The following is a 25,506-nucleotide window of genomic DNA, read 5'->3' on the forward strand; positions in this document are numbered from 1 at the left end:
TATATCAACCGACTTCCTGTGGTGAAAAGCAAATTAAAAAACATACTTAGTGGAAGTTTTTGGTTTTAGTGAGTCCAAAAGCAGTTCAAGTCTATCAGCTGAAAAGAAGGATACTGATATTTGCTCAGCAGCAATTCTTTTCAACAAAATACTGAAAGATGCGTGAATTCAAGCGCACAATTCAACCACATGTTAATTATACTCAAGAGTTGCCCATCTTATTTTATATAAATGTAGCAGTAATCAGGTAATTAGCTTCTTTGCTCTCAATAATTTATGTTTTTACAAAATTTGAGTCTCTAATTGCAGAAAAAAATACAAGATTCTTTTAAGATTTTTGTTAGTTAAAATTGTAATTTGTATTTATTGTCTTGCAAACAGCTTGTGATTTTTAGAAAAAGCATAACGTGCAGCTGTGTCAGTGCATGTTTATGCTCTACTGTGCAAGGTCTGGACATGTGAATTAAGTTTATATTCTAAAACGAGGATTCCCAGGCATCTCATTTACTTAAATCCTCGTGATTCCGATTCATGGCAAGATTTGGAATAATTTATCCCACAGAATTTAATGTATAGCACATATGCAGGTTAAATTTAAACTATTGCTTTCATATGAATTAAAGGTAATCGCTCTAAGTCTCCACAAAGTATAAGAAGAAGCCAGCTAAATTTCAAAGTTAACTGGCTTTGAATACTATCATTCTTACAGGAGAACTTTCTAAGCTACTGCTGTTTCTACATTCATTTCCTTAGGAAACCTGTATAAAAACCTTTCATAAAAGACAAGCTGGATTTGATTCAAAGTAGAGAAAAAGGCTTGGTTTTGTTCTTGGCAAGTAGCCCTTGTATGCTCACATTTGTAGAACATGTCTCCCCTGACACCAGGCTGTGGAATTGCCTTTGTAATTCAAGTCTGTGGAGAAGATATGAAAGATGCTACGCTGAAATTATACCCTTTTATCAACAGAATATTACGATAAAGAAATACAGTCCTCTCCCTCAATCTTTCCCTATCTAACTAAGTTCCTTGATTGTGATTCCGGAGAACAGAGAGTTTAGTTTATGGTTATCATTTTGCAGACAGTAATACTAAATAATTTAATGAATAAAGTAGGTGTTTCTGAGTTGTCACCAGGATCATTTCACAATGCAACACTTTTCAGAGCTTGGTGAAATGTACTTCTGGGACAATATCAGCCTTTCATACTCACAGCTCTTATCTCCCTGTTTGCCAAACTATGGAATTTATTTTGAGGCTCTAATACTAGTATTGTTCAATCTTTTTGATGAAGCAGATGGCTTGATAAGTTTTCAGCCATCTGGAAAAGACCGAATGCCTTTTTTCTCTCCCATCAGGTGACTGATTCTGCATGCTGCCATGTGCACGGCCAGTCTTCCCAGAGACAATAGGGTCCTTGTGCATGGACAGTCAGAAAGATTGTAAGCATGCATTCAGTGGGCCAACAGGTGCTTCAAGAACCTCCAGATGTTCAGCAAAGATGAATGTGAAGTCCTGCATCCAGGAAGGAACACATTATGCACCAATGCAGGTCAGGGACTGACTGTTTTGGGAGCAGCTCTTCAAAAGGTACCTGAGCTCCTGGTGAACCAGTGAACCTGAATTCAGCAGTGTGCCTGTGCGGTGATAAAGGCTCACCACATACTGGGCTACATTGAGGACAAGTTCTCATTCTCCTCTGCCCAGGGCTTGTGGGTCTCAATCTGGAGCGGGATGCCCAGTTTAAAGGCTGCAGTATGTGAGATATAAACTACACAGAATCCAGCAAAGGGCTACTAATGCGGTCAAAAGGCTGGAGCACCTGCCCAGGGACCTTGGCCAGCAATGCTCAGACTGGTATCTGCAAGCAGTTGCACAGGACAAACAGACAGGGCTTTCTGCCTGACCATGGACCAGCTGCGACCTCCCTGTTGGGAAGGGTAAAGATAGCAAACATAATGCTGGAGTGGGGGTGAGTTATCATGGGAGATAATCTAATATCACTGGTTCCTAAATATACCCCTCTATCCAGACCCACTTTGTTTTGCTGCTCGCTCCGTCTCACCTGTTGAACATGTCTGCTATACGCCTGCCTACATTCTTGATTTGTAGTTTCATCCTCCCAAGGGAACTGAGAGCAGCTTGTGTGCAAACATCCTTTGGCCTGAGATTTAAGCATAAGTTCTAGCTATAATATCATCTTCTGCAACTGGCTGAGGAATATTCTTTCTTTTCTCATACATGAGAAAAATAATTTATCCAGAACCACTAGTGCTAAAATGACATAAAAGACAAACTAAATTACAGATGAAAGCATCAATCACCTTGCAATGACGCCAGCAATTACTTCCATACAGCTTCCTGACAGTGACTCCAGCTATTTTCTGTTCTACTCATCCTACCATACAAATTGATATTGATACCCACCAGAATAAAAGAATAGGCAGCACATCCCCTGTCTATAAGCCTTCGAAAAGCATGCTGATTTTCTCACAGGCTTTTCTGCAGCTGCAGCTGCTTCTGCCACATCTGAGAAGGGATAAATTGATTACTTGAAGCAGTTTTGGCACAGGGTGGTATAGGGATGCTGCCTGGAGAGCGTTAGAGGCTGATGTGGATCAGGAGTGCCATCCAGTGGGACACAGGGAGACACAACTCCCTTCTGAAGCTGCAGTGGAGCACGGGGTCCCCACTGCTGCTCCCAGTTGGACCCCCCAGGTCCTCCCCATCAGAAGAAACGGCGAGACACCCCGCAAGTTTTGGGAATACTGCCAGTGTGCTGCCGCCTGTGACCTGTCAGCTGGGCAGGTACCCTCATGTACTGCCTTGGAGATGGCAGCAGGCACTTTGGTTATTCAAAGTTTCAAAGACTTGAAAATTAGCATCCCCACAGCCCCTTTCTTTTTGGGAAAGCTGCTCAGGTGAAGCCTCAGTAATTGAGTTTTATAAATCACAGGTATTGTCATTTTAACATTTTGCTTTTATTTTATTACTGCTGTTTAGATAAATGTCCTGGCTTAGTGGGTAGGAAAGTGATTTTCTTTATAACACCATTAGAATCCTTCATCACAAGGAGATTTCTGGGCTCCAGATCCTGATTTTTTTTTTTTTTTAATTTCACACAAACCCATCACAGTTGCCTTTACTGTGATAAATACAAATCCAAATATATTTAATATATATCTAAGTGTTTTAAAAGAAATTTTGGTGATGTTCTAATCCCATGCCAACTAATTTTGAATTTGTAAAAATTTAAGTGGCAAGCATAACTGACTTACACTTCTGAACTCAGCAGACTTGGGAATTTAAATAGTAAGAAGGCTTTTAGGTGAAATCAAAGAGGTAGTGCTAGGTGAAATCTGCAGTGCACCCATCTCTGCAACTATCTGGCACATGAATTCTTACTCTTAACAGGCCGGTTGCCTCTTCCATAGCATACCTCTGTGCGTGTAAGCTGTTCCTCTGCACAGCACACACACTCATCTTCCTTGCCTGCACTGATCCACCACAGTACTCAGTCACACAAGCTACCGCACCATCAGCTCTGCAATGCCGACGAAGCTGGAGCACCATCAGCTCTGCACGGATTTCCTAGGTTTGTTTCCTAGGTTGCATCCTTAAAATTCGCAATTCTTAATTCTTTAAGTTATCCTATCTTTAAGCTAATACAACTGATGTTCTTTAGATTAAGAAAAATGAAAACCCCTACATTAGCTTGACCTTTTAAAATTAGTGAATTAATATGTTAATCAGATAACGTACAACAGCATTGTTCATTAATAACTAATGATGACAATGATAATGTTATCTGACAACACAACTGCAGACATTGTGAGTGTGCACACATGTGTGCGGGGCTTAACACACGCAGAAAGACTGTAAATATATTCTTTAAAAAATAATTTATTCCTTATGAAGAAAGCAGAAGGAGGATCTTGCATAAAAAAGTGTATTTGTTGTAGTTAACATCGCAACTGGTTGCTGGTTTCAACCCTCTACAGACAGATCATTACGGAATTATGAGGACCAGCAGGAAAGTCCCATACACCCAGTCACAAAGCACAGAATTTTCCCCCAGATACTTACAAGCTTTTGTGTCTTCTCTATTTTGAAGGGCAAAGCACCTTCAAAAGAAATACCCTACTAAAAAAAAATTCCCAAAACCAAAACAAACGAACGAAGGATAAAACACAGAATTACCATATTACAGCTTCCCATGAATTTTCCCCTGAAACTCCCTTATGTCCTGGTTAGAAAACATACAAAATTATCTAGAAAGCTGAGTTGTGCAAAGATGGAAATAAAAAAAAGAAAAAAAAAAGAAATACAGTCAGTTCCTGCGTCTGTCCTATTTCATTAAAAAATAAAAAACTTCTCAAATGTCTTAAATGGAATGTTTCTGACATAGCTGTGTTGCACATTGCACATATACCAGATTGAGGGCACTTACAGCTGAATATAGTCATGTATTTAGGTACCAAGAAAAAATGGTAAGATTTTTATATTTCCATGGATAGAGATGAGAAAACAACAACAAAACACCAAAAAAACCCCACAAAACCAGAAAAAATAAATGCACAGGCAAAAAATCCAAGGTAAGTTTCGAAACATTCATCCAATAATTAAAAAACATTAAAAAGGTGGAAGACTAGGACTATTCCAAATGACATTAACATAGAAAACGCAATTCCAGCTCTAAAATGTTGTTGCCCTTTTTATAAAAATATTTGTAACTATGTAGAAAATTTCAAGCCACAACTATTTGAGTAACCGATAGGTCCTATGTATTCAATGAATGTCCTGAAGTACTAACAATTCTATTCAACATTTACTCATGACATCAAAGGTTCAAGCTAGTAATTTCACTGCCACAGAAAACATAAGATCAATTGAAGTCTTTTGTGGTTGGTTAGTAAGATCACAAACAAGAAACAATTCATATATGGTAGCTTGTTTGTTTGCTTCTAAGAATTTTGGTCTGGAATAACTTATCGTGTAGGTGCTATTTCTTGTCTTGGTATTGTTTCTGGAAAAATATATGTGAATTTACTCTTTTGAAAGAGATAGTGTCTTTCTGTCAACCTGTCACTGTACAACATACAGGACATCTTCTTTGGTTGGGAACCAAACCCAACTTCTTTGGTTGGGAATTGTCAAGATCTCCACTGGAAGTATTTACTAAATGAGTGATGCATGCCATAGTGTTAGGTATACTTACAGAAGAGATTAGATTATTAGATATACTGAGGAAAGAATGAACCTTAAATGCCCCATCTTGAAAGAAAGAAAAAAAAACAGAACACCCAGGGTGCCCCCCAAATAACTTCTGCATCAGCTGCTGGAATTCAGGTAATCCTACTTGTACTTCTAATTCAGCACTACAGTTGGAAGATCATGTGTTATTAAAGTACGTGCAGAGAAATACATGCAGGTTTGCCTTTTAAATCTCCCTCTGACAGTGCTCTTTCAGGAAATGAAGTCTCTACAAAGTAAAACAATGCACAGTTCCATTACTGTGAATTTTTACAATTTGCCTCTTCCAGGAGCCACTCAATTCCATTTAGCAATCCAGCTAAAGTTGCAGCTACAGTGTCCTGCACCTGTGAAAATAAAAAAAGCTATAGTGGAGATCACAGAACTACAGAATGGTGGGGGCTGGAAGGGACCACATCTAGTCCAACCCTCTTGCTAAAGCAAGTTCATTTGGAGCAGGTTGCACAGGATTGCATCCCGGGGGGTTTTGAGTATCTCCAGAGACGGAGACTCCACAACCTCTCCGGGCAGCCCATTCCAGTGCTCGGTCACTCTCATAGTGAAGTCCTTCCTCATGTTCAGGTGGAACTTCCTGTGTTTCAGTTTGTGCCTATTGACCCTTTTCTTATTGCTGGGCACCACTGAAAAGAGCCTGCCCCCACCCTCTCTATGCCTGCCCTTAGGATATTTGTATGCATTGATAAGATCCTCTCTCAGTCCTCTCTTCTCCAGGTTAAACAGACCGAGCTCTCTCAGACTAGAGAGACAACACGTAACAAGATCTAACAGCATTTTTGCATCACTCCATTTATCCTAAAAGTGAGAAATACTCGTACCACGTCTAAATTTTTATCACTGGTTTAAAGGTCCCTTAGACAAAAGAGGTTTCTTAAGAGTTAGGTACAAAAAGAAAACACTACTCCACAAAGTTAAATATAAGATCCATTAGACAAGCCTTGCATTCCTGATACCAAGGTGAATTTTCTCTCATTCATTCAATCAGCTATTCTGGAACATTATACTTACTTTACAAATGAGAATCTACTTGAAAATTCTTCTCATAACTCTTAAAGCAAAAGTGCTGCTAGCTTTACAATTCAATGCACATTCTTCTCAGATTTTGTAATGTAGTATAAAGAGGCTATTAAAAATGGTATTTTTTTTAAAAGTCTGTAAACATTTTCCTTATGAAAACAAAGGAATTAAATCAGAATTTTGGGGGGTTTTATTAAGTATTATTCTTCAGCTACACATCATCACAAGAAAGAAATTATGTGTGGCTGAGACATACTGATACATACAGTACTTGACAAGCATAAAAGAACAGGTTCAGGGCCTCATATGCTAGGTAAAAACTGATATGTCAAAAATTCATCAAGTGAGTGACAATTAACTGTCTCCTCAAAATGGCAGAAAAATCTACCATGTGTCCAAGACCTTGGATCATGACTTAGAAAATTCATATTGAAATTAACTGAAACTCCCTTATAGTTTCTTCATGACCAGCATTTTGTCCTCCTTTACATTCTGGGTCCATCTGAACTTTCTTGTGTGTACCTGGGCAAGCCACTTAGCTCCCCTACGTTCAGCCAGGCTAATGCTTCACCCCAGAGGACCAGGGAAACAAAATTCTTCACTTCAGTAAAGACTTCACATACTAGTTTTGAAAGCTGCACACTTGCTTAGGCAGGTACAGTTCAGGAAATACCATAAGCCTAAATTAAACTCAAGCCAGAGATACAGGGGGAGAAAAAAAAACAAACAACAAAAAACCCCCCAAAACAAAACCACCAAACACACCCCCCCTCCAAAAAAGCAAAAAGCAAAACAAACAAACAAACAAAAAACCCAACAAAAAAAAAAAAGAGGCTTAAAAGCAAGTACCATCCAGGGCTGATGTAGCAGATTTAGTTGCAACTGATGTGCCATGTAAACACATGGAATTCTTTTCACATCAGTGTGAGAGACACAAGACAAAACCAGTAGAGGTCTGTTCGGAGGTCCGAGGGCTGGATCGATCATTGCCAAAATACGAGCCAGTTCCTCTTGACGATCATGCTCTAAGAAACAATTTTTAATACAAGAGTATTAAATACATGCAAATTACAAGGTTTAATTTTATTTTTTTTTTTTCACTTTTCAAGTATTTACGATTTCATAGGTGAGGAAACAAAGGGCTGGAAGGGAGATGACCTTGCTAACCACAAGGGTGGATCATCCACATTCATGTCGCACAGATGATCATGTCACACTTAAGATGTATTTAAACATCTCCATCGATTCTACAGGCAGCCTATTCCAGTCCTTAGCATCAGAGTGTTTCCCACGTACCTCAAAGAGATCAAAACTGCAATAAGCCACTAGGAAATACTCACACACTGCAAAGTCAGCAGCCCTTCCCTACTGACCATACTTTTCTCCTTAGTACATCCCTTCACTGTTTTTTACCCTCTTCTTTTCTGAGCTTACCCTTTCTCTCCATTTAAAGTTTATGAATGTAAAGATAATTACCAGAATGGGTATTTGGCTTATCCTCTTATCCTGATTTGGACTAATTGCATCTTTACTGCAGTTTGCCTGGTGAAGGTTCTGTTTCAAGGCTATTAAGGCTATTACACCACCACCAGTGCATTTCAGGCTGCTTCTCCTAGCCATGCGTAGGTTTTTTGGGGGTTGGGTTTTGGGTTTTTTTGGTTATTTTGTTGGTTTTGTTCTGGTTTTAATCGAGATCATTTCCCACACGTAGCTTAGATAGCAACTGTATCAGTATCTGCCATAAAAAGGGGCCATAAGTCCTCGAAGGGAAATGAGGAAGAGCGTCTCAGATAGGGAACCTCTTTTACCGGATAACCCATGAAGGAATAGCATTAGTGAAGCAAATTTTTAAATAATCAGAACATGGATTTTGATGTATTGCACATGCTTTGTATCTTTTATGATGTTCCAATCATTTGCAAAATATGAATAAAGAGAAACCCCTTACTTTTATGAGCTTCTGCATTAGCAACGTAAATGAATCCATCCACTACTTCGCACACCTTTTTCACTTGAGCTATTACACTGTAGTGCACGGCTTGCTGGTTCCCTACGATGCTGTTCTCTTGGTAGAACATCTTATTCACAGCAACAGCTTGCTCTGCCCTTGCTCTCCTCCTTTCCACACTGAAAGATATTTCAGTATTTCAGTAGTCAGTTTATTTGAGAATTCAAAAACTGCATTTTGTGAGTTTAGGCAGCACAGGAGGGGGAAAGAAAACTGCCTGAGCCAGCAAAACAGTTTCCTTTCTCCCTGCCTGCTCCCATCCTCACTTCTTTTCTAGTGTACCTACGCAGATGGTTAGCAATCTGAAAGATGCATATGAAAATACATCCCAGGATGAGTTTATATAGTGTTGCAAAAGGGAATCAATCAAGGTATCAGGTGAAACAGAAGCACCTGTCATGTATTTGTCATACCAACCTGATGCATATAAGGTTTGGAAAAGCTTTTCATGGACATTTATTATGTCCACATTAAAATTTAACAGTTGGAAAAAGTGAAGATACGCACTGAAGCTTCAGTTTGTAAGGGATATCCATGCATGTGAACGCACACATAAAAATCACATAATGAAAACATGAGGAAAAGTATAAACTAAACTAGAAATTGTACTTTGTAGTTTGTTTTTTTTTTTGGTGGAGAACATATCTTACCTGGTGGTTGAATACAATGTCAGAATATTGAATTTTTGATTGTTATTAAGCTGAAAACTGACTCCTGATCCAATTCCTACAGGGGAAAAATGATTATATGAGGTTACAACTATTTGGTTACTGAATTCAACTAAGTGGTAGGCTGAAAATTTCAGTGGTGCTATAAAATGGGTTCATCCAAGCCTAGGTGTTGCTGTTAAGGGTAGCATAGTTTCTATTTTACAATTAAATTTTATACGTGCTCTAATTGATCAGACAATTTAACTAAGATCAACTAAATGATATTAAATTATCACAAGGAGGCATTTCCATGTTTCTAATACTCAGATTGAACCTTGAAACCTAAGTCAGAGAGGAGCTAGACTTGGTTCATTAGCTGAAACAGATACATGAAAGGCTCTAGTCTGTTTACTACAAGCTGTATTGAAACGGACATGAGAGAGAAAAAAGATACTGCCACTAAGAAATCAAATTCTTACACCTTCTATAAATAGTTTAATTATTAAAATTCTGCTGTGCTGAAATAAACTTTAGTTAAAATTAAGAAATATTTTACTCTGGTTTGAAGTAAATTTATAGGTGTTCAAAACAATTTTTCAAACACTGAAAAAAATCCTTCTCTCCTCCTGTAACTCTTCTAAATTAAATTTACACCATTTGACTCCAAAATATTGAATCATATAAAAATCATATAAAAATAAAGGATGAGTCTTGACTTCCCGTATGAAAACACAAGTGCTGTCTTCAGCCACTTATTGCGAGCAGTATGTAAAGAAAGTTCTGCCTACATTTATCCATTACAACAGCCACTGTGACGTGGAATTCAGGATCAAAATAGAACTACAAGGAGCAAAATGAATCCTCTGCCATTGTCCAAATTTAATCATAAATTCCCTGAAGCTATAATTTTATCCCAAATGTTCACTGCAATTATCCAAAGCAATACAAAGATAGATTATGTTTCTACCATTATATTTTCTACCATTATTATGAGTTTCAAGTGAAGAATAAAGCATCCTTTTTTTCCATTTCTCCCCAAAGTTTTTTGTGCTACATGTATTTATGAAATAAAAAAGCTGAAAACAAAACCAGCATTACCATGAATTTGTCTTTGAGGTAGGCCAGCCACCAGTAGAATTTCTGGGCATGTCATCATCTTTTGCACTAAAGAGTCGTCTAGCTCTTCCAAACCTGGCCCAAACATAGCAAAGCGAGGTTCTGCCTGAGTGACCAGTGATTGCAAAAAGGAAGTCACAGCCCCATACCGGGGACGGCTTGATTTCAAACTTCTTCTGCTCTGGGGACAGCTTTTTTTGTATCTGTGTAAAATAGATGCAACTAGAAATTAAACACAAATACAAAAGAGATATTAACCAAACAACATAAATTGATTTATGTCCCACACTTCTCATGATTTGTTACAACTCAAACACACGTCAAAAATAATGGAAGTTCCAAACTGATGGTTTCAAGCAGGTAAAGGCATCAGTCTTTCTCAAGTCCAAATACTGACTTCGCATACCTTTGTGCACTTCTTTCTATGGATCTTTTAATTTTCTTTAAAATAGAAAATCAAGTTTCAAATTCCCTCACCCTCACTGAAAACAATATATTGGTAAAATAACATCAAAGCTGATGAGTCACATACAGTATAAAAAGTATGAGACTTCTTTCAACCTTAATTAGACTGCTTTTGAACGTATGAACCAGGAACCAGGTGACTCCACCTAAAAAGGACCATTTGCCCTGTAGGCACAGAGAATGCACGTTGTGAAAGGAGACAGATGTTATCTGCAAGCTTATGATGTGCTCATTTGATGCAGAAACTGGAAGGCATGGAAAGGCTTTGGTAATCAAAGGGAAGAGGTAACAGTCATGCAAGTGACATACATCCTACAGAAGTAGCTTCAGTCTCTGCTTCTGTGGTCACAGTAGGCTGCTGCTGGACAAACCTGTTCTAGGAAAGCTTAAAAGATGTGCTCCCCTACACCTAAACTGAGATGCTTCAGTTGACATCAGCAAAATCATTAAGTGCTCACAGACACAATGGGAATCAGTGATAGGTGGTTCCCAGTATGCGGTTCAGCTGAACAGTATTCAGGCCTGTTTGGCTGAATTTAAAGAGATTTAAATCCAATGTTCAAAATCAGTAGATACTTTGCACTTCAAATTCTGGTTGCGTCTCTCCCATCTGTAAAGCACAGGTGAAGAGCAAGAGATTGCAGAGGGTAGTGCACTTATCCTGAAGCAACAGCTTCACGAAATCACTTTTGGAAAATTTAACTGCAAATTTAAAAAAATCCAAAAAACAAACCAAACCTGCAAATTAATTAAGAAACACCCCCCCCCCCAAAAAAAAAACCCCCACCACACAAACTAATCTGCTTAAGAGATCTTCTCAGTCATCCAAATACACTAGGAGTGTTGCTACGCTGTTCAACTGCACTAGCTGAAACCACAGTCTGTCTTACACCCATTGAGCTAAAGCACTACTACTTGTTATTCTGTGCACATTCAAGGAAACCCTCTTTTTTTTTCCCCTAGGTCTGCCAGGTAAGATGAAAAAAAAAAAAAAAATGAAGATTCATTCCACTTGCTGTAATTTTAAGACTTCTTAGTACTTTTATTAAAGTAAGAAATCATGTCATTGTACTGAGAGTGAAGAACACATTTTTACCACGATTAACAGTACACACAGCTTCTGACAGGACTGTATTTCTGTGGTATAGTAAACATTTTACAGAAGGTTTTAATTTTTTTGTAACATTAGCTTTGACTGTTCCAACATTTTACATTGTTTTATTCCAAACAGAGCTGAACAAACTGTCAAACAAAACCAGGCAACTGTATTTCCAAATTAAAAAGTGGATTTGAGACATATCACAAATTTAAGCGGTGGCTTAGAGCACAGAGTGTTACTGCTGCAAATACAAAACATGCCTGTAGGCTATCACTGCTGTAGTAAGTTGTGCAAGAGAATATGGAGATACTTACACTGCCATGTAATCATACAGCGCATTATCGCTGACCTCTGAAAAGGCTTTATTAAAAATCTCCACATCTGGGAGCGATTTCCAATCAACAGATGTCCAAAAAGGGAGATCCCTCAGGAGAAAATACCTCCATAACAACGGATCTTGCACAGCAGCCCTCCAGTAACAACTCGTGCTTCCCAAATGGCACAAATCTTGGGGCGAGAGATAGGACATGATGTTCAGCTGCACGTCGATCTGAAAACCGTCGAGAGTAGCGGTTTAACAACCCGAGAGGTGAGCAGTGAAGATGCAAGAGGCTTTCCCCCCTAACCCCGAACGGGCCTCACTCACCGGCAGTGTCTGCAAGGCGCTCACCTTCTCCGCCTCCTCCAGGAACGACGGAGGCGAAGGACCCGCGAACGCGGCGCTAACGTTCGCGGCGTTCCTTCGCCTCCATCGTTCCCTAAGGATATGGAGACGACCCCGCACGGCAGCCTCCAACCCGCCCCGCTCCTCCGCTCCACCAGCCGCCATCGCATCGAGCCCCACTGCCTCTGCCACCGCCCCTCGGAGCTATCGCGCCGGCGCTGGGGCGGAGAGACAGGCGGTCACCCGGGTGTGCCAGCTCACTGCGGTCGTTTGTGGTTTTGCTTTAGGAATAGTTGATACGGACCTGTATTCCGGGAGCTCTCTGAATGCCCGTTTTTAATGCAACAAAAGTGTAAGTTTTTATAGGAGGATGGTCAGATACTGAAGCAGAGAGCTCTCTAAGCGAGCTCTCCAGACATAAGGTTTCTTCCAGCACAGCCTATTTTAGTTGTGGGGTTTCATGAGGTAACACAACATTTGTTTTGCAGCTGCTGTGTTCCACCCTTGGCCTTTTAAAGGTCCCTCGCATGCAACCACATATTTCTGTAACATGTTTTTGCCCGTTTCTCGGAAATCCAGCGACACACTCTTTGATCTGCAGCCCAGGTCACTGTTAGAGGCAGGATCTGTTGTCTCAAGGCTTTCCTGCTTCCCTTCTCCACAGTGTTGCAGTCCCCAGTAGCACATTTCTCCACCGTACATCATTGCCAGTAAGTGAGTGTCACTAAATATACCTGCAAAAGCAATTTAGATCAAGGACTTCATTGTTCTAAGTCAGTACACAGCTTAACAACTTCAATTTCTCTTTCCAGTTAACACTGAAAAAAAAAAAATCCAAAAAGGTAACATAAGCTTATTAAAGAGGTACACCAGAAAAACCCAAATTTTAACCATGGGATGACTGACTCTGCCCTTGGTCATTACTTTATCCATTTTGCCCCTCCATAATGCTAAAATGTTTTAAGATTGCCATACAAATGTTGTTCTGGTAATTGTGTTTGCCTATTCATCTTAGAGAATTTCAGTATTTCTTTAAAAGCCATTTAGCACAGGCACGATTATGCGTATTTATTTTAGAATACTTCTGTGCCTTCCCCAATTTAAGCCTAAATGATGCTGTTTGATCATCATCTTAATTCGGGTCAATCAGCAGCAGTTTGAATATTTTAACAGAAAGCCACATGTGTGTCCATGGTCACTGAAAAAAAAAAAGAAAAAAACCAACCAAAATATCCTGCCAAATAAATCTACAAATCAGTTACTGAACTTGGCTCTGTCTGTGGAGCTGAAATGGAGCAATGCCACTTCCAGATGAAATTAGCAAGGTGGTGCTCCAACACCCACAGCTAGAGTACAGCTCGTTTTAAGCGTGTGCAACAAGGGCACCACGTCCTCAGCACCAGCCCTACAAATCCCCTCCTCCTGCACCACCCTACCTGCATCACACTGATGCAGCCGCAGATCCTCATGTACATGTACTATAGTAATGCAACTTACCTAAAGCTACGTAAAGTGCATATAGACAGAATAAAAGTTTGCCAAATCTAACCAATGCTGTGTGTACTTTCTTCCTGTGTGAAGTCAGTAATTCTGTCCTTGTGTCTGTGCTTCCCTATATGTAAACAGGAAGGCCAATATGAGAACATCTAGCACCCTCTGCAGTCATGTTCGTGCTTTCGACATTTGTCAGTTAACATCTGGATGGCTGTAAAACACTCATGCTGCGTATAGAACATTCATTTCCTCAGTTCATTTTCCTGCAGTGCACTCAAAAACATAGAGAAAATGAGCACTGCCACCTCCTAAATTCTGTGAGTCAAAAAGAAAAGGGAGAGGCCAGGACAGAGCACTGCTGGCAGCTTATCCATTTCATGTGTTTTGTTTTGTTTTAAAAAATGACAGTTTTCGAACACAAACGAAGTCAAACAACAAAAATGTGCAATAAAGCATTTCATAAAGTGGAGCAGTTAGTAAGAGCAGCTTAGGGTTGTGGGGGTTTGGAGTTGTTTGGGGTTTTTTTACCTTCACTGAGTAATCTAGCTGTGTCTTGAAGTAAGACATCTTCATTTAGCTGAAGAGGGCATCTAAAGCTAAGCATCTTCATCAGGTAATGAACTCCATCATTAAGACACTGTGTACAGTTAAAATAAAAAAAGGCAAAAAATAAGTTCTAATTAGTTTAATGACAGCCAGAAATACTTCTTGCTATAGATTTCCCAAAATACTATTGAAAGGGGGGGGGAGAGGAAGGGGAGGGAAGCTGTATTTTAAAAGCAAACAGTCAAATTTTAAAACTGTATTCACATGCTCATAGAACTTTTCAATCTCCTTTACCTTCTTAAATATGTCAATGTTTTCTCGTAGCCACTCACTCCTTTCTTTTGCTGTATGACAATACATGTAAAGCAGTGCTCCTTTTCTCCAGTAAAGACATTCTAACAACTCTGCACCAAGGATGTTCATGGGCTGAAATACAAAATCCAACAAAGTGGTCTAACCCCCAAAACCACCTGAACTGCTCATATACACACTCACACATGCAAACAGCATTATATTAAGCCTCTAACTTTAGAGGCTGTACTTAACAGCAACAGTCACAGACGCAAGCCCAACAGTTTGGATTTAAACTGCCTAAAGCGCATGGAATCATGAAATGTTAGCAAGAAAAAATGTGAGCATTCAACTAGTTGCTTGGAAAAAAATATTTTCAGGAATTTAAATACAAATAAGACTTGAAAATTTTTCAAAAAACCTTAAATACTGCCATCCTGTTTCAGATTTTTTATTTTAAAGTAATGAAATAGCTAATTCTCTAGCTGAATAATGTCGGTACTCACTTCTTCATTTATGTTGCATTCTCTCACTAGGACTTCTGGATCTGAAAGAATACAAGTAAGTTCTTTAACTTTCTGCAAGGAGGATTCTTCAGGAAAATCTTCATCCACAAGCTGATTCTCCTCAAAAAATGTAATGTCTAAAACAGCCTGTGAAAACAGGAAGATAAACAATGTATAAATGCTACCACCAAAATAATCAGATGGTAGCATGTAGCAACATACAAGCTTGTTACAGTTTATAGAATGCTATGATTTTAAGGTATTTTTTAACATTTAGGTTACAAATGCTCAAGTTAGAAATATTTTAAGAATGTGTCAGCGAACGTAAACTCAAACCCCTTTCTGTCCTTCAGTACCAGTACAATTATTACCAATTCTAAGTTATCTTCTTCTTGAGACAAATGCAGCCCTGCACTTCATGGATGTGCACTGCACACACCAACTTATAGAGATGCCTTTCTGCTATACCCTCTTTCCTACTCCCAACCCTCTCTCACACCCTACACAGCAGACTTCCTTGAAAGGGAGTTTTTAAGTCTTACATATACTACCTGTGTATAGAGGTGCAAAAGCGTGCAAGGATGTTCTTTCCCTTCGTTACAGAGGTCCTTCAATTTGTCCAGAGTAGCAGAGCCCTTTGCTAAGAAGGTATCTGAAGGAAGAACACAATGCTTCCTTAGCACTGGAAAGCACTCTGAGAAAGCCTTGCTTACCCTCCCGTTTCACTTCATCTGGTTTTATCCTCCCTGGCGCTATCTACAATACAGCTCAATACAGCATTTCAACGGGCCCGCTGTCCTGTCAGACTACACCTTTCACTACTTAAGGGCATTCATAGCTGTGGTCTGATGCTTCAAAACCAATTCCACACACTCCGTCCCCAAGCAAGTCGTGCCCTACAGGCACGGCTCGCACACTTCGGGCCTCAGCCGCCTCGCTCCACAGCAGCCTGCAGAGGGCGGCCCAGGCCGGCACCAGCCGCGCTGCTCCCGGGCCGAGTCTCTTCCTGCAGGAGGGAGGCCCGGAGCCCTCAGCCGCTGCCCCGGAGCGGGGACCGCGCCTGTGCCCGTCCCGCGGCGCTCCGAGACGCCCCACAGCGCGGCGGCAGCAGAGGGCGGAGCCGTCCCGGGCAGGGCCCAGCCCGTCCCCTTCCTCCTGCGGCCCCTCACCGTCGCCGCCCGCTCCCCCGGGCGCCGCCACCCGCCGGCCCGGCGCCGCCACCCGCCGGCCCAGCGCCGCCAGCCGCGGCCGCAGCGCGGACACCGCATCCTCCGCCTCAGCACCGCCCGCTGCCGCCATCGCCGCCGCCCGGCACCGGGAGGGAGGGCGGGCCTGCCGCGGCGGCGGCCGATAGGGCGGGGGGAGGCGCGCAGGCGCGCGGGGGCCGCGGGCGCCGGGTGTTCGCGCTTCACCGGTGGTGGGCAGCGCCTGCCCCGGCGGGGCGGGACCCGGCCGGGCGGCTGCTGGTGCAGCTCCGCTCCCCGACCCTGGCGGCTCGGCCTTCCGCAGCGGCGGTGAGGGCTAATGGGCCTCGCCTGACCTCCAGGGCGAGGCCGCAGGAGGACCAGGGCAGCTCAGGCCACCGGCAGCCGGGCCTGCTGGGCAGGCCTTGCGCGGCCTGGAGGCGGGACTTCGGGATTGGTTTTATGTGGGCTTTAAAGCTCTCTTACAGCAGACATCTGTCTATGGTTTGTGCAGATCTGTTTCGGGGCCCCTAGAAGCACATGGCGTGTCCGTGTGTTGCCGCCAGAAGGATGCTCTCCAGCCCCACTGTGAGATAGGTCTTCCAAATAAGTGAACTGAAACGAAAGGCAGCGGCGTTTTTAAAGATCAAACCGTATTTTCTGTCAATAATTACGTTGGTGTTTTTAACTTACATTTTCGTATTGGATTACTTAACAGCTAGAGGTTCAACTGTGAACGTACACTTAAATCATCTTGAAACTGTATAGCTTTGGTTAAAGGCATGAGAGTTTTGCTCCAGTGTTTTGTCCACCTTTAAATAGAACACCTACTGAACTTGAGAAGTGCCGAAGTAGATTCCATATTATGAGAGGAAATTAATAAGTTTTCCTTTTGTTTTTGACAAAGTCTTGTTAGTACCCCCTCATCAAATCATCTAACACAGTTACAAAAATGCTATAATTCACTACATTGCTTCTCTAGCTTTCTCCACCTCTTTACCTGCCTGGAAAAAACTAATGCCTCACTGTCCACTGGAGTAATGTGTCAGCTCACACAATATTCTGGATTTTGTTAGCTTGATTATTTTAAAAGAATAATTGACCAAAGAATTTTCTTCAAGTCATAGTGTGCATTATGCTTCTGCCTGTGTCCTATTGAATTACTTAAAACCAAACTAAACCCCAAAACAACATTAAAAAGTGCCATTTACTGGGGTACTTGAGGTAGTTTACTTACAGACATAGATGTTTTTGCTATCGCCTCTTATTGCCTCTTACAAAAGAGTTGCCAAACAGATCAAATTCAACAAAAAGTAAAACCTAAAAGGCAAAATTGTGTTTACTTCCAGAAATGATTTATTTCTAGAAGAAATCTCTTAATGTTTTGGTTGGGTGTGTATTGTCATTTATTCCTGCATAGTCTGTAGCCAGATAGAAGTTTTCATCTAAGGAACAGCTGTGTTGCCAATACCAAAAATATTATGGTAGTTAACCATATGATACCTAAGAGTAGAGGAGGTGGTGCTTCATGTTTGAAGTGAAATACAAGACTTTTCCTATTGTCAGTTTTGGGACTGAAGAATTGCTTTTCTTCAGATCCTTTGCTTGCTTGGTCCTGCCTGTTCTTTTCTGTTTCAATACCCAGGTATGATTTTGTGTTGCTTTGTTAGTTTCTTTCTTCGTAACTAGTCGAATGAGCAGGTGAGTCATCCCTTAATAGTGAAGGAGATTTCGTCCAGCTTTCAAGATGTCTCTTGAAAGACAAAACAAAACAAAACATAAAGCTAAAACTTTGTGTGCTGAGTCATTTGATTAAGGAAGTGGTATCTTTTTTTCTTACTGTGCTTCAGGCACTGCTGCAGTTTACTTTAGCTGTGTTTGTGGTAGATGTTTGTGCAATAACTTTTTTCTAGACGTTGACATATACTCTTTGTTTAAATATACAGTGAAATCTGGTTTTGACATTTCTCATAAGTGACTGAGATGAGAAGTGTGTTTCTGTAAATAAGCTGGTAAAATAGAACTGCTACAAATGTTAAAAAAGGAAGCAATGTCCACTTCCCTGAGGAAAAGAGGACCTGGAGGATTTTTAGTGAGTTGATTTGTTTGCTTGTTTTTTGTTAATTTATTTACACACACACACCAGCCTGATTTTGCCATGAAATGTGTGAGGGAGCAGTGGAGGAGCATCAGAGCTGAGCAGGCTGGGGTGCTGCCTCCTCACTGCAGAGGGTAAGCCCTCCCCACGGGCTGTGCCTCCCTCCAGGCTGCAGTGGCCTCTGAGCAGCCCCCTGACCATCATTCCTCAAGCTGTAGTTCCTCCAGCACTAGGCCCCCTAACTGCATTTTGTAGTTTGTGAAGCTGCTATGCTAGAATTCTCCCCACACCTTACAAAGTGCTTTGGTCTGAAGGCTGGTGAAAGACTAGGTGTCTGATATCCGAGAGAACAGTGACCTCGGTTTGCCTTATATTTTTGTTTTTGCTTAGAACCTATTTAGATATAGAATCCCTGCTAAATATTTGAAAGAGAATGGTCTGTTTTGGGATCTGCTACCTCTTGCTGTTCTTTTCCTAGCTGGGAGATCTTAAAATTCAGATTCTCAGAGCTTCATACAAAGATTTGCATCCAGTATTTCTCTGAAGAAACAGTCTTTCTGGGTGATACTTCACATAAATTATTTTGAAGCAGGAAACTGCTTTACTGCATAGAGTAACTTTAGGGAATAATTGCAGTATGGTAAAACGATCTGAGACGAAAGGATTCGTGTGGGATTTATGATGTTTCAGTTCCTGGCACTACCTGTTTTTAAGGCCACTGTTACTAACAAGGGAAGGCATAATGCGTTGGCTGTTCAGAGGCAGGCTCTATTTCTGAATTGGTGGAAGCACAACAGGAAAAGTGTTGTGGTGTGTAAACAGTTGTGGTTGGTGGAAGATGGAAAGCTGTTAGGATTTTTCCTTCAGAGCCAAGAATATGGCATTGCCACAGCTGTTCTGTTATTTTTGGATTTATATATGAATACATCTCTGTGTGTATGTGCATGTATGTACATACAGTGTGAATGTAAAGTAGATTCTGGAGATTGCTACAGTAGACTCTGTAGCAATCTACAAATCTTTTTCCTTCCAAACCACATATTCTGTGCTTCTGAGATCTGTGTGTGTAAATGTGTATGCTGCTAGAGAACACGTCGTAGCAAACAAAGGACAAGACGAAATAGCCTCAAGTTAGTTGCACTTGGGGGAGGTTTAGATTAGACGTTAGGAAGTATTTCTTCACAGAAGGGGTTGTCAAGCACTGGAACAGATTGCTCAGGGAAGTGGTGGAGTCACCATCCCTGAAGGTATTTAAAAGATATGTAGATGTGGTGCTTCGGGACTTGGGTTAGCTGTGGTAGTTGGTAGTGCCAGGTTAATGGTTGGACTTGATGATCTTAAAGGTCTTTTCCAACCTAAGCAATTCTATGGTTCTATGATTCTGTACACTTTGGAATCATTTTTGTCCTGTAGTATTCCATAAACACTACCTGTCCTGATACATGTAACTATGGAACTGGACTAGCCTCACATCTCTGAATATTTGAAAACTTTGAACGAGCAGCTAATGTCTTGGGTATACATAATCTACCTTGCTATAGATGTCTGTGACATCTTTTATTTCTGAAGGTAGAGAAACAATACTTAAACAGAAGTGTGTTGTTGCTCTATGTTTAGTATTACCCAAACTAGATGTTTTTAGCTTTAATCAAAAATACATAATTGTCTAGAGAAAACAGCTTTGCTTTTTTCTATTTGCTTTGGTTATGAACTGACTCTTAATGTTTAACAAAAAAATAAAAGAAGGAAAAAAAAAGAAAAAAAGGATATTTGTGGAGGTGGAAGTAATAGTGGAAAAATTGAATGGAAAGACAGAGATGGAAAAATTAGATTAGACCTGGTCAAACAAGACCCAAAAGATGTCAGAAATTATCTCTTATGTAGCAGATTCCTAACAGTCATAGAGTCTGTGATCAAAGTTTGTCTTTGAAATGAACAGGGAAGACATCATGGATATTAGTACAGATGTATTATTTGAGTTTATAGCAGCATGCTTCAAGTCCTGTAGAACCTGGGAGAAATTATAATGCTGTGTGTGGTACAACGTCTTAGAATGACACTGAATTACTATGATTTCAGAATGAATTTATGCCCTTATTTTGCAAGCATGACTGATGCGTGATCCTTGTAAATTTTTGTAGGTAATTTAAGTGTCAGGCAACTGTTTCTGAATTTGATACAGTAATTGTAACTTGAGACAGATGTGAGTTGACTTAGGAAAGACGAGGTAGACTTATTCAGGTGTGCAATAGATTTCACAAATGTATTTGATATCTGGTGAATTAATTAAATTAAGGAATATTTGTAAAATTTTAAGTAATAATGGTATATTTTGGTCAGCAAAGAAATTAGAAGTAAATGACCTTTGGTGGTTTGGTTTTTTTTTTTGGGGGGGGGTTGTTTTTTTGTTTTTTATTTTTTCGGTTTTTTTAAGAAAGTTACAAACTTTGATAGTGTAGAAAAGCATCATTACCTAAATTAGGGACAAATTCCATTCTCTTGGGTGTTAGTATGAATTCAGGATTTAATCACAATTTTTGTGTGTTGTGGGCATTATACTGACTTGGCTGTCTTAGAAATGAGGCTTTGCTATTGTGGTGTACCTCTAGTGACTAAGGAGCAGTTTATAAAAATTAATCCAAGGTACATGCTCTTTTTACTGGTTTATATGGATTAATGACATTTAGTCATACTTGTCTCCTGTGAATTTGAGTAATAGAAGTTTGCTCAAAATAAGTGTGAAGTTTTCTTCAGGTGCATCTTGTTTCATTTTGCATCAGCAAAGGAGCTTTAGCAAGCAAAAGGTGAACTGAAGGAAGGTGCCAGCTTCAAAATCTGTTTTGTGGCTCAGCTGGTCAGAGCTGCCTCACTAACAGCTGGATTGTTGTACTCAGATGTCAGGCTTGCACCACAAACTGTGTTAGCTGAGGATTACAAGAAATGTTGTTTATATAAGTACCAGAGAGAATCTGAATTTATTAAAATATGTTGTAAAGTATTCTGTCCTTCTCATGACTTTTATCACTGCATTCTTGGAATAAAATATTTCTGCTCTTGGAAAAAAAAAAAAAAAAAATTACAGAAACTAATAAGCAAGGGTATTTATTGTATGTGAGCTTTGTGAGTTTATCATATCTAATAATATCTGTAAGGTAATTATGGTATTACCTTTCAAATGTTGTTCAGATTCAAAAAAGAAGCATGTTCTCTCTCTTTCACTGTGTGGCTTTGTGGCTACCAGAGAAGGTTAAACTGGAATTTATTCAGAATAATGCTAAGAAAGTGGAAGATAGTTACCAAAGATTGCCTCCATGTTTGTGAGATTAAGCACTATGAAATAATTTCCAGAACTCAGTGTCGTAGTGGATAATGTCATGGCACTGAATAAAGAATTATCAAATTTAGTTAGTTCTCTTAAAATAAGGCTATCTATTCAGTCTGAAGTATAGCCAAATCAGAGCATTTGATATTCATACTGTTGATGCCAAATGTGAAATCAGGGCATAAGTGTGATCTGTAATGGAATTTTCCCTTTGTGTCAATAGATGTGAAATATATTTGTTCTGGAGGGCCAACTATTAGTAGACATTGTAGGTGTGTGGTGTATTTGTTTGCATAACCTGGCATGACTGTTCTTTGTTCTACCTGCTTTCTGCTCTGTGTATAGTTCGAATGGTGCCTTGGCAAAATGTAAACCAGCTGCTTTCTTACAATGTAGCCAACTGTGACCAGGACAACCAGGTATCTGATTCACATTTGGATAGGTTCTGAATGTGCAAAATGATTTAGCAGTTTGATTTTTGGTTAAAAGTAGCATACACTGAACTTTGATGTTGGAACCACTCTCTTCTGAAAGTGACCTCCCTACAGAAAGAGAGCATTAGGGATGGACAGACAAGAACTGCTTCTTGCTGCTTGAGGGAGAGCTGAAGTAGTGTCTTTGCGAAAAGCAAGTATAAAGTGTACAATATGCTATAAGGGAAGGAAACAGTTTATTTGCAACAAGGAAACCTGTGTTTTTCTATTACAGTGTTAATAATCAAAGAATGGTGTGTACTGTGGATGCCTTCATCCAGAAGAATGCTTGTGTCTGCCACATCTTATTTATGGTGTATGTGTCGGTCTGGGAGAACTTGCTTACAAGCAATCTTCACCCCAGTCTCCAGCTGATTACTGTGTTTGTAATTTAGGATGTATGTATGTAATGCATGGCTGACTTCTAGCTAATGCAGAAGTAATGTCAGTAGGTCACAGTGTCCAGACTCATGTCCCTAACTGCATGTTCCCATCTGTGACTGTATTAATCCCAGAGTCATGTGTTGGTTTCGTGTGTAAGGTCAGCTTGCTTATCTGGCTGAGTGCTGCCCATTTTTTCCACAGACCTAGCCTGCAGTTGGATCACCAAGCTGATCTGGGTGGCTGTAAGCTGAGACTTTAACTTTCTTCTGAAACTGTAATGTGTAACGTACCCTTGGAAAACCTTCAGCTGGCTTTTAGTAAAGTTTTGTGCCACCATAGGAGGCTTTATAAAGTTAATTCTCTTGGATAATAGCAATATTAAATTTACTAATTGGGGTATTGTATTAATCTGTGTAGGATTATATTAATCTGTGTAGCATTAGCGCTTTTCTGGTTCTTCTAGAGTTTCTCTTGAGAAAAAAACCAAATGCCAAAATTCCTGAAAGGATCATGGGATGGTTAAGAAGCAATGCGTACTTGAGAATGCAAGACAGATGTGTGATGCTGTAGTTTAGCAAGCGTTTATCTTGAAAAAGTACTAGTTCAAACAGCTGCTCTGCTCTCCTGCCCCTCCTTCCCACTCTTTACGATGCTGCTTTTTAAATTGTTCTCATGTAATTGTGTCGTTGAGATGAACATGACTGGGAAGCTCAGCTGAGTTAAAAGTTTCCCCACCCCTTTTCCTGTGCTGCAGTTGAATGTTCAACCATGCAAATGCATGTACTGTCCTTGCTAGGGCAGGAAGTCCATGTTTCTTGTATGTTAAGCATGGAGGGGGATCTGAAGTGTCTGGAGCATTCTGGTTGGCTTGCTGGAAATCTGCTATCGGGGAGCGTAACTGTCAGGACAACTCACTTAGACCTATGTACAACCAAATACCCTAACTTTTAAAGGCATAGGAAAATATATACAAGCATACTGATTTTGAAGACCTATTCTTGTCACAGGTAATTCCTCTTTTATGATGCTCAGCTGCTGGGGTTGCAAACCATGTTAATGGTAATGAGGGTTTTACCCTGTGAGGTAATTGGGAAATCCAAGATTGTTGACATATGTTCTGATTCCTTGTGTAGATAACTTGCAGGCTGAATGAAATTCAGGAAGCACTTGCTTTAATTTATTGACAATTTAAGTGCACTACAACCAAAAAGCATCATTTTTATCACTTGGGTAAATAATCTACGGTCATGTGAATGATACATTCTAAAGGTGCTTTGAAATTGTGAGGGATCTGAGACCTCTTTTGACATTCACATAGTAGTTAGCTTCAAAAAATCTCTGTGCTAAACTTGCTACAATAGTAGCACCTTATTATGGCCTTCGAGTCTCAACTGAGGAGAGGCATTTGTGCTGAAAGAAAACGAAGTGTCCAACACCTTGAAGCCCTTTCTGTTTGAGAGTTCAGCAGGATGCCACAGGGTGTCACCAGTGCGCTCAGTATCATCCAGCTTTTAACTGGGATGTTCCGTGGTTGTGATGTCAATATGAAGTGATTGTGTTTCCTGAAACTCTGCAAAACCCCAAGAGCAGGGTACAGAAGTCTTCAGTGACCTGTTAGGATATGGCTTCAAACGGGCCCTGAAACAAACCATCTGGACCTTTGACGAAAGCTGGTGAAATCCAGAGCGAGAGGCCCCAAAGCTTTGCAGCAAGCAGCCTTGTGCTTGTAAATGCAGAGAACGTGCTGGTTAGGCTTAGCAGGCTTCCAGGCTCCTTTTGAGTGTGTATTTGTAGAACTAGGTTAGAAGTCAGACAGATAAACTTTACCAAAACTGGGGAAGAGGCAAGGGAAACTCCAGACTGACTGATTCTAAGAGGCCTTTTAAAAAGACAGATGAGTGAATGGTAGGGGCTCATTTTAAATAATTTTATAAAACATTTAACAACAAAACTTTCATATTTTACCATACATCCCATGGAAAAGGTAAGTTACCTTCATTACTAATTTCTGTTCATTCAATTGTGACAGAAATGAAATGTCACAGGAAATGACTGTCTGCTTTTCTTATTAGTTTTGGACCATTGAGAATATTAACCAAGCCGTTGATGAGCTGCCCACTGTAGGGCGGAAACTCTCCTGAACTCCAGCCAGCTGTTCCTCCAGCAGCTGGATGGACTAGAAGAATTAGACACATCAATTCAGATGAGAATGGATTGGCATTTGTTTTTGTCAGTGCGTGCAGGGAACTGTCTTCCTAGTCAGTAGGTGGTAGTTACAAGGTAGTTACAAGGGCTTGGATTGCATATGTGAGTTTGCATACTAGAAGACTCTTGTAGCCAAGAAATGGTGCTTGCCAATAAAGCTCCACACCCATGAAATGGATGGCAAAGTCCAAGTTTCAGAGAGGAAACCAGAGTTGGGTGAAACTTGCAGACAGGCAGGTGTTGCTTTTCTTCGTTTCCGCGAGCCCTGGCAACTGTCCTGTAGTGTTACTGTACGGCACTAGCTGCTATGAGGTACAGGGGTTGTGTGTGTGATCTGTTTACTGTGTACATCTGCAAACAAAGTTCTGCATTATCATCTTAAGGCTCTATGTTTGTTTTCCTAAGTTGTGCAGTGAATAAAAGAAAGAAGATTTCTTCACTAGTAATTTTACAAAGTCCTCCTAGGTTCTGCATTTAAAGTACACTTTAAATGTGTACACATTAAAGTACATCTCTTGCTGATGAGGTTTGTTTGAAAGCTCATTAATGTAGAGTTCCATTGCAGAATCCAGAAAAGCTTGTTACAGTAGTGCTACCAAACATGAACTGACTTGCAGTGTGACAACTGCTCAGGATTCCTGTTTGCAGTTCATTATTTCTGTAGGCCCTTTTGCTATGTTTACCTTTACTCTTTTACAACACTGTTAGTATGGAC

The 25,506-nt window shown here is 40.4% G+C and overlaps 2 protein-coding genes across 3 annotated transcripts; both read right to left on the reverse strand.

Annotated features, from left to right (window-relative positions):
* Positions 1-3,881: 3,881 nt before the first annotated feature.
* On the reverse strand, positions 3,882-12,477 carry FBXO4 (F-box protein 4). The gene is made up of 7 exons (XM_030470148.1): positions 12,271-12,477; positions 11,939-12,174; positions 10,043-10,263; positions 8,945-9,020; positions 8,235-8,413; positions 7,136-7,311; positions 3,882-5,598 (listed from the first exon to the last, which is right to left on the reverse strand). Exons 1-7 carry the CDS (start codon positions 12,451-12,453, stop codon positions 5,509-5,511), a joined length of 1,161 nt encoding a protein of 386 aa, XP_030326008.1. The 5' UTR covers positions 12,454-12,477; the 3' UTR covers positions 3,882-5,508.
* On the reverse strand, positions 11,542-16,491 carry CZH5orf51 (chromosome Z C5orf51 homolog). Of its 2 annotated transcripts, XR_003989158.1 has the most exons (7): positions 16,295-16,477; positions 15,677-15,777; positions 15,126-15,272; positions 14,623-14,754; positions 14,311-14,419; positions 12,271-13,022; positions 11,542-12,174 (listed from the first exon to the last, which is right to left on the reverse strand). XR_003989158.1 is itself a non-coding variant. In XM_030470150.1 (6 exons), the coding sequence occupies exons 1-6, from the start codon at positions 16,422-16,424 to the stop codon at positions 12,733-12,735; spliced, it is 909 nt and encodes a 302-aa protein (XP_030326010.1). In that variant the 5' UTR covers positions 16,425-16,491; the 3' UTR covers positions 11,542-12,732. The 2 variants fall into 2 exon arrangements, 1 of the variants encoding a protein (XP_030326010.1); XM_030470150.1 differs by having other exon boundaries at positions 11,542-13,022; positions 16,295-16,491.
* Between the last annotated feature and the right edge of the window lie 9,015 nt (positions 16,492-25,506).

Source organism: Strigops habroptila, chromosome Z (assembly GCF_004027225.2).
Source record: "Strigops habroptila isolate Jane chromosome Z, bStrHab1.2.pri, whole genome shotgun sequence".
In the NCBI taxonomy this organism is placed as follows: Eukaryota; Metazoa; Chordata; class Aves; order Psittaciformes; family Psittacidae; genus Strigops; species Strigops habroptila.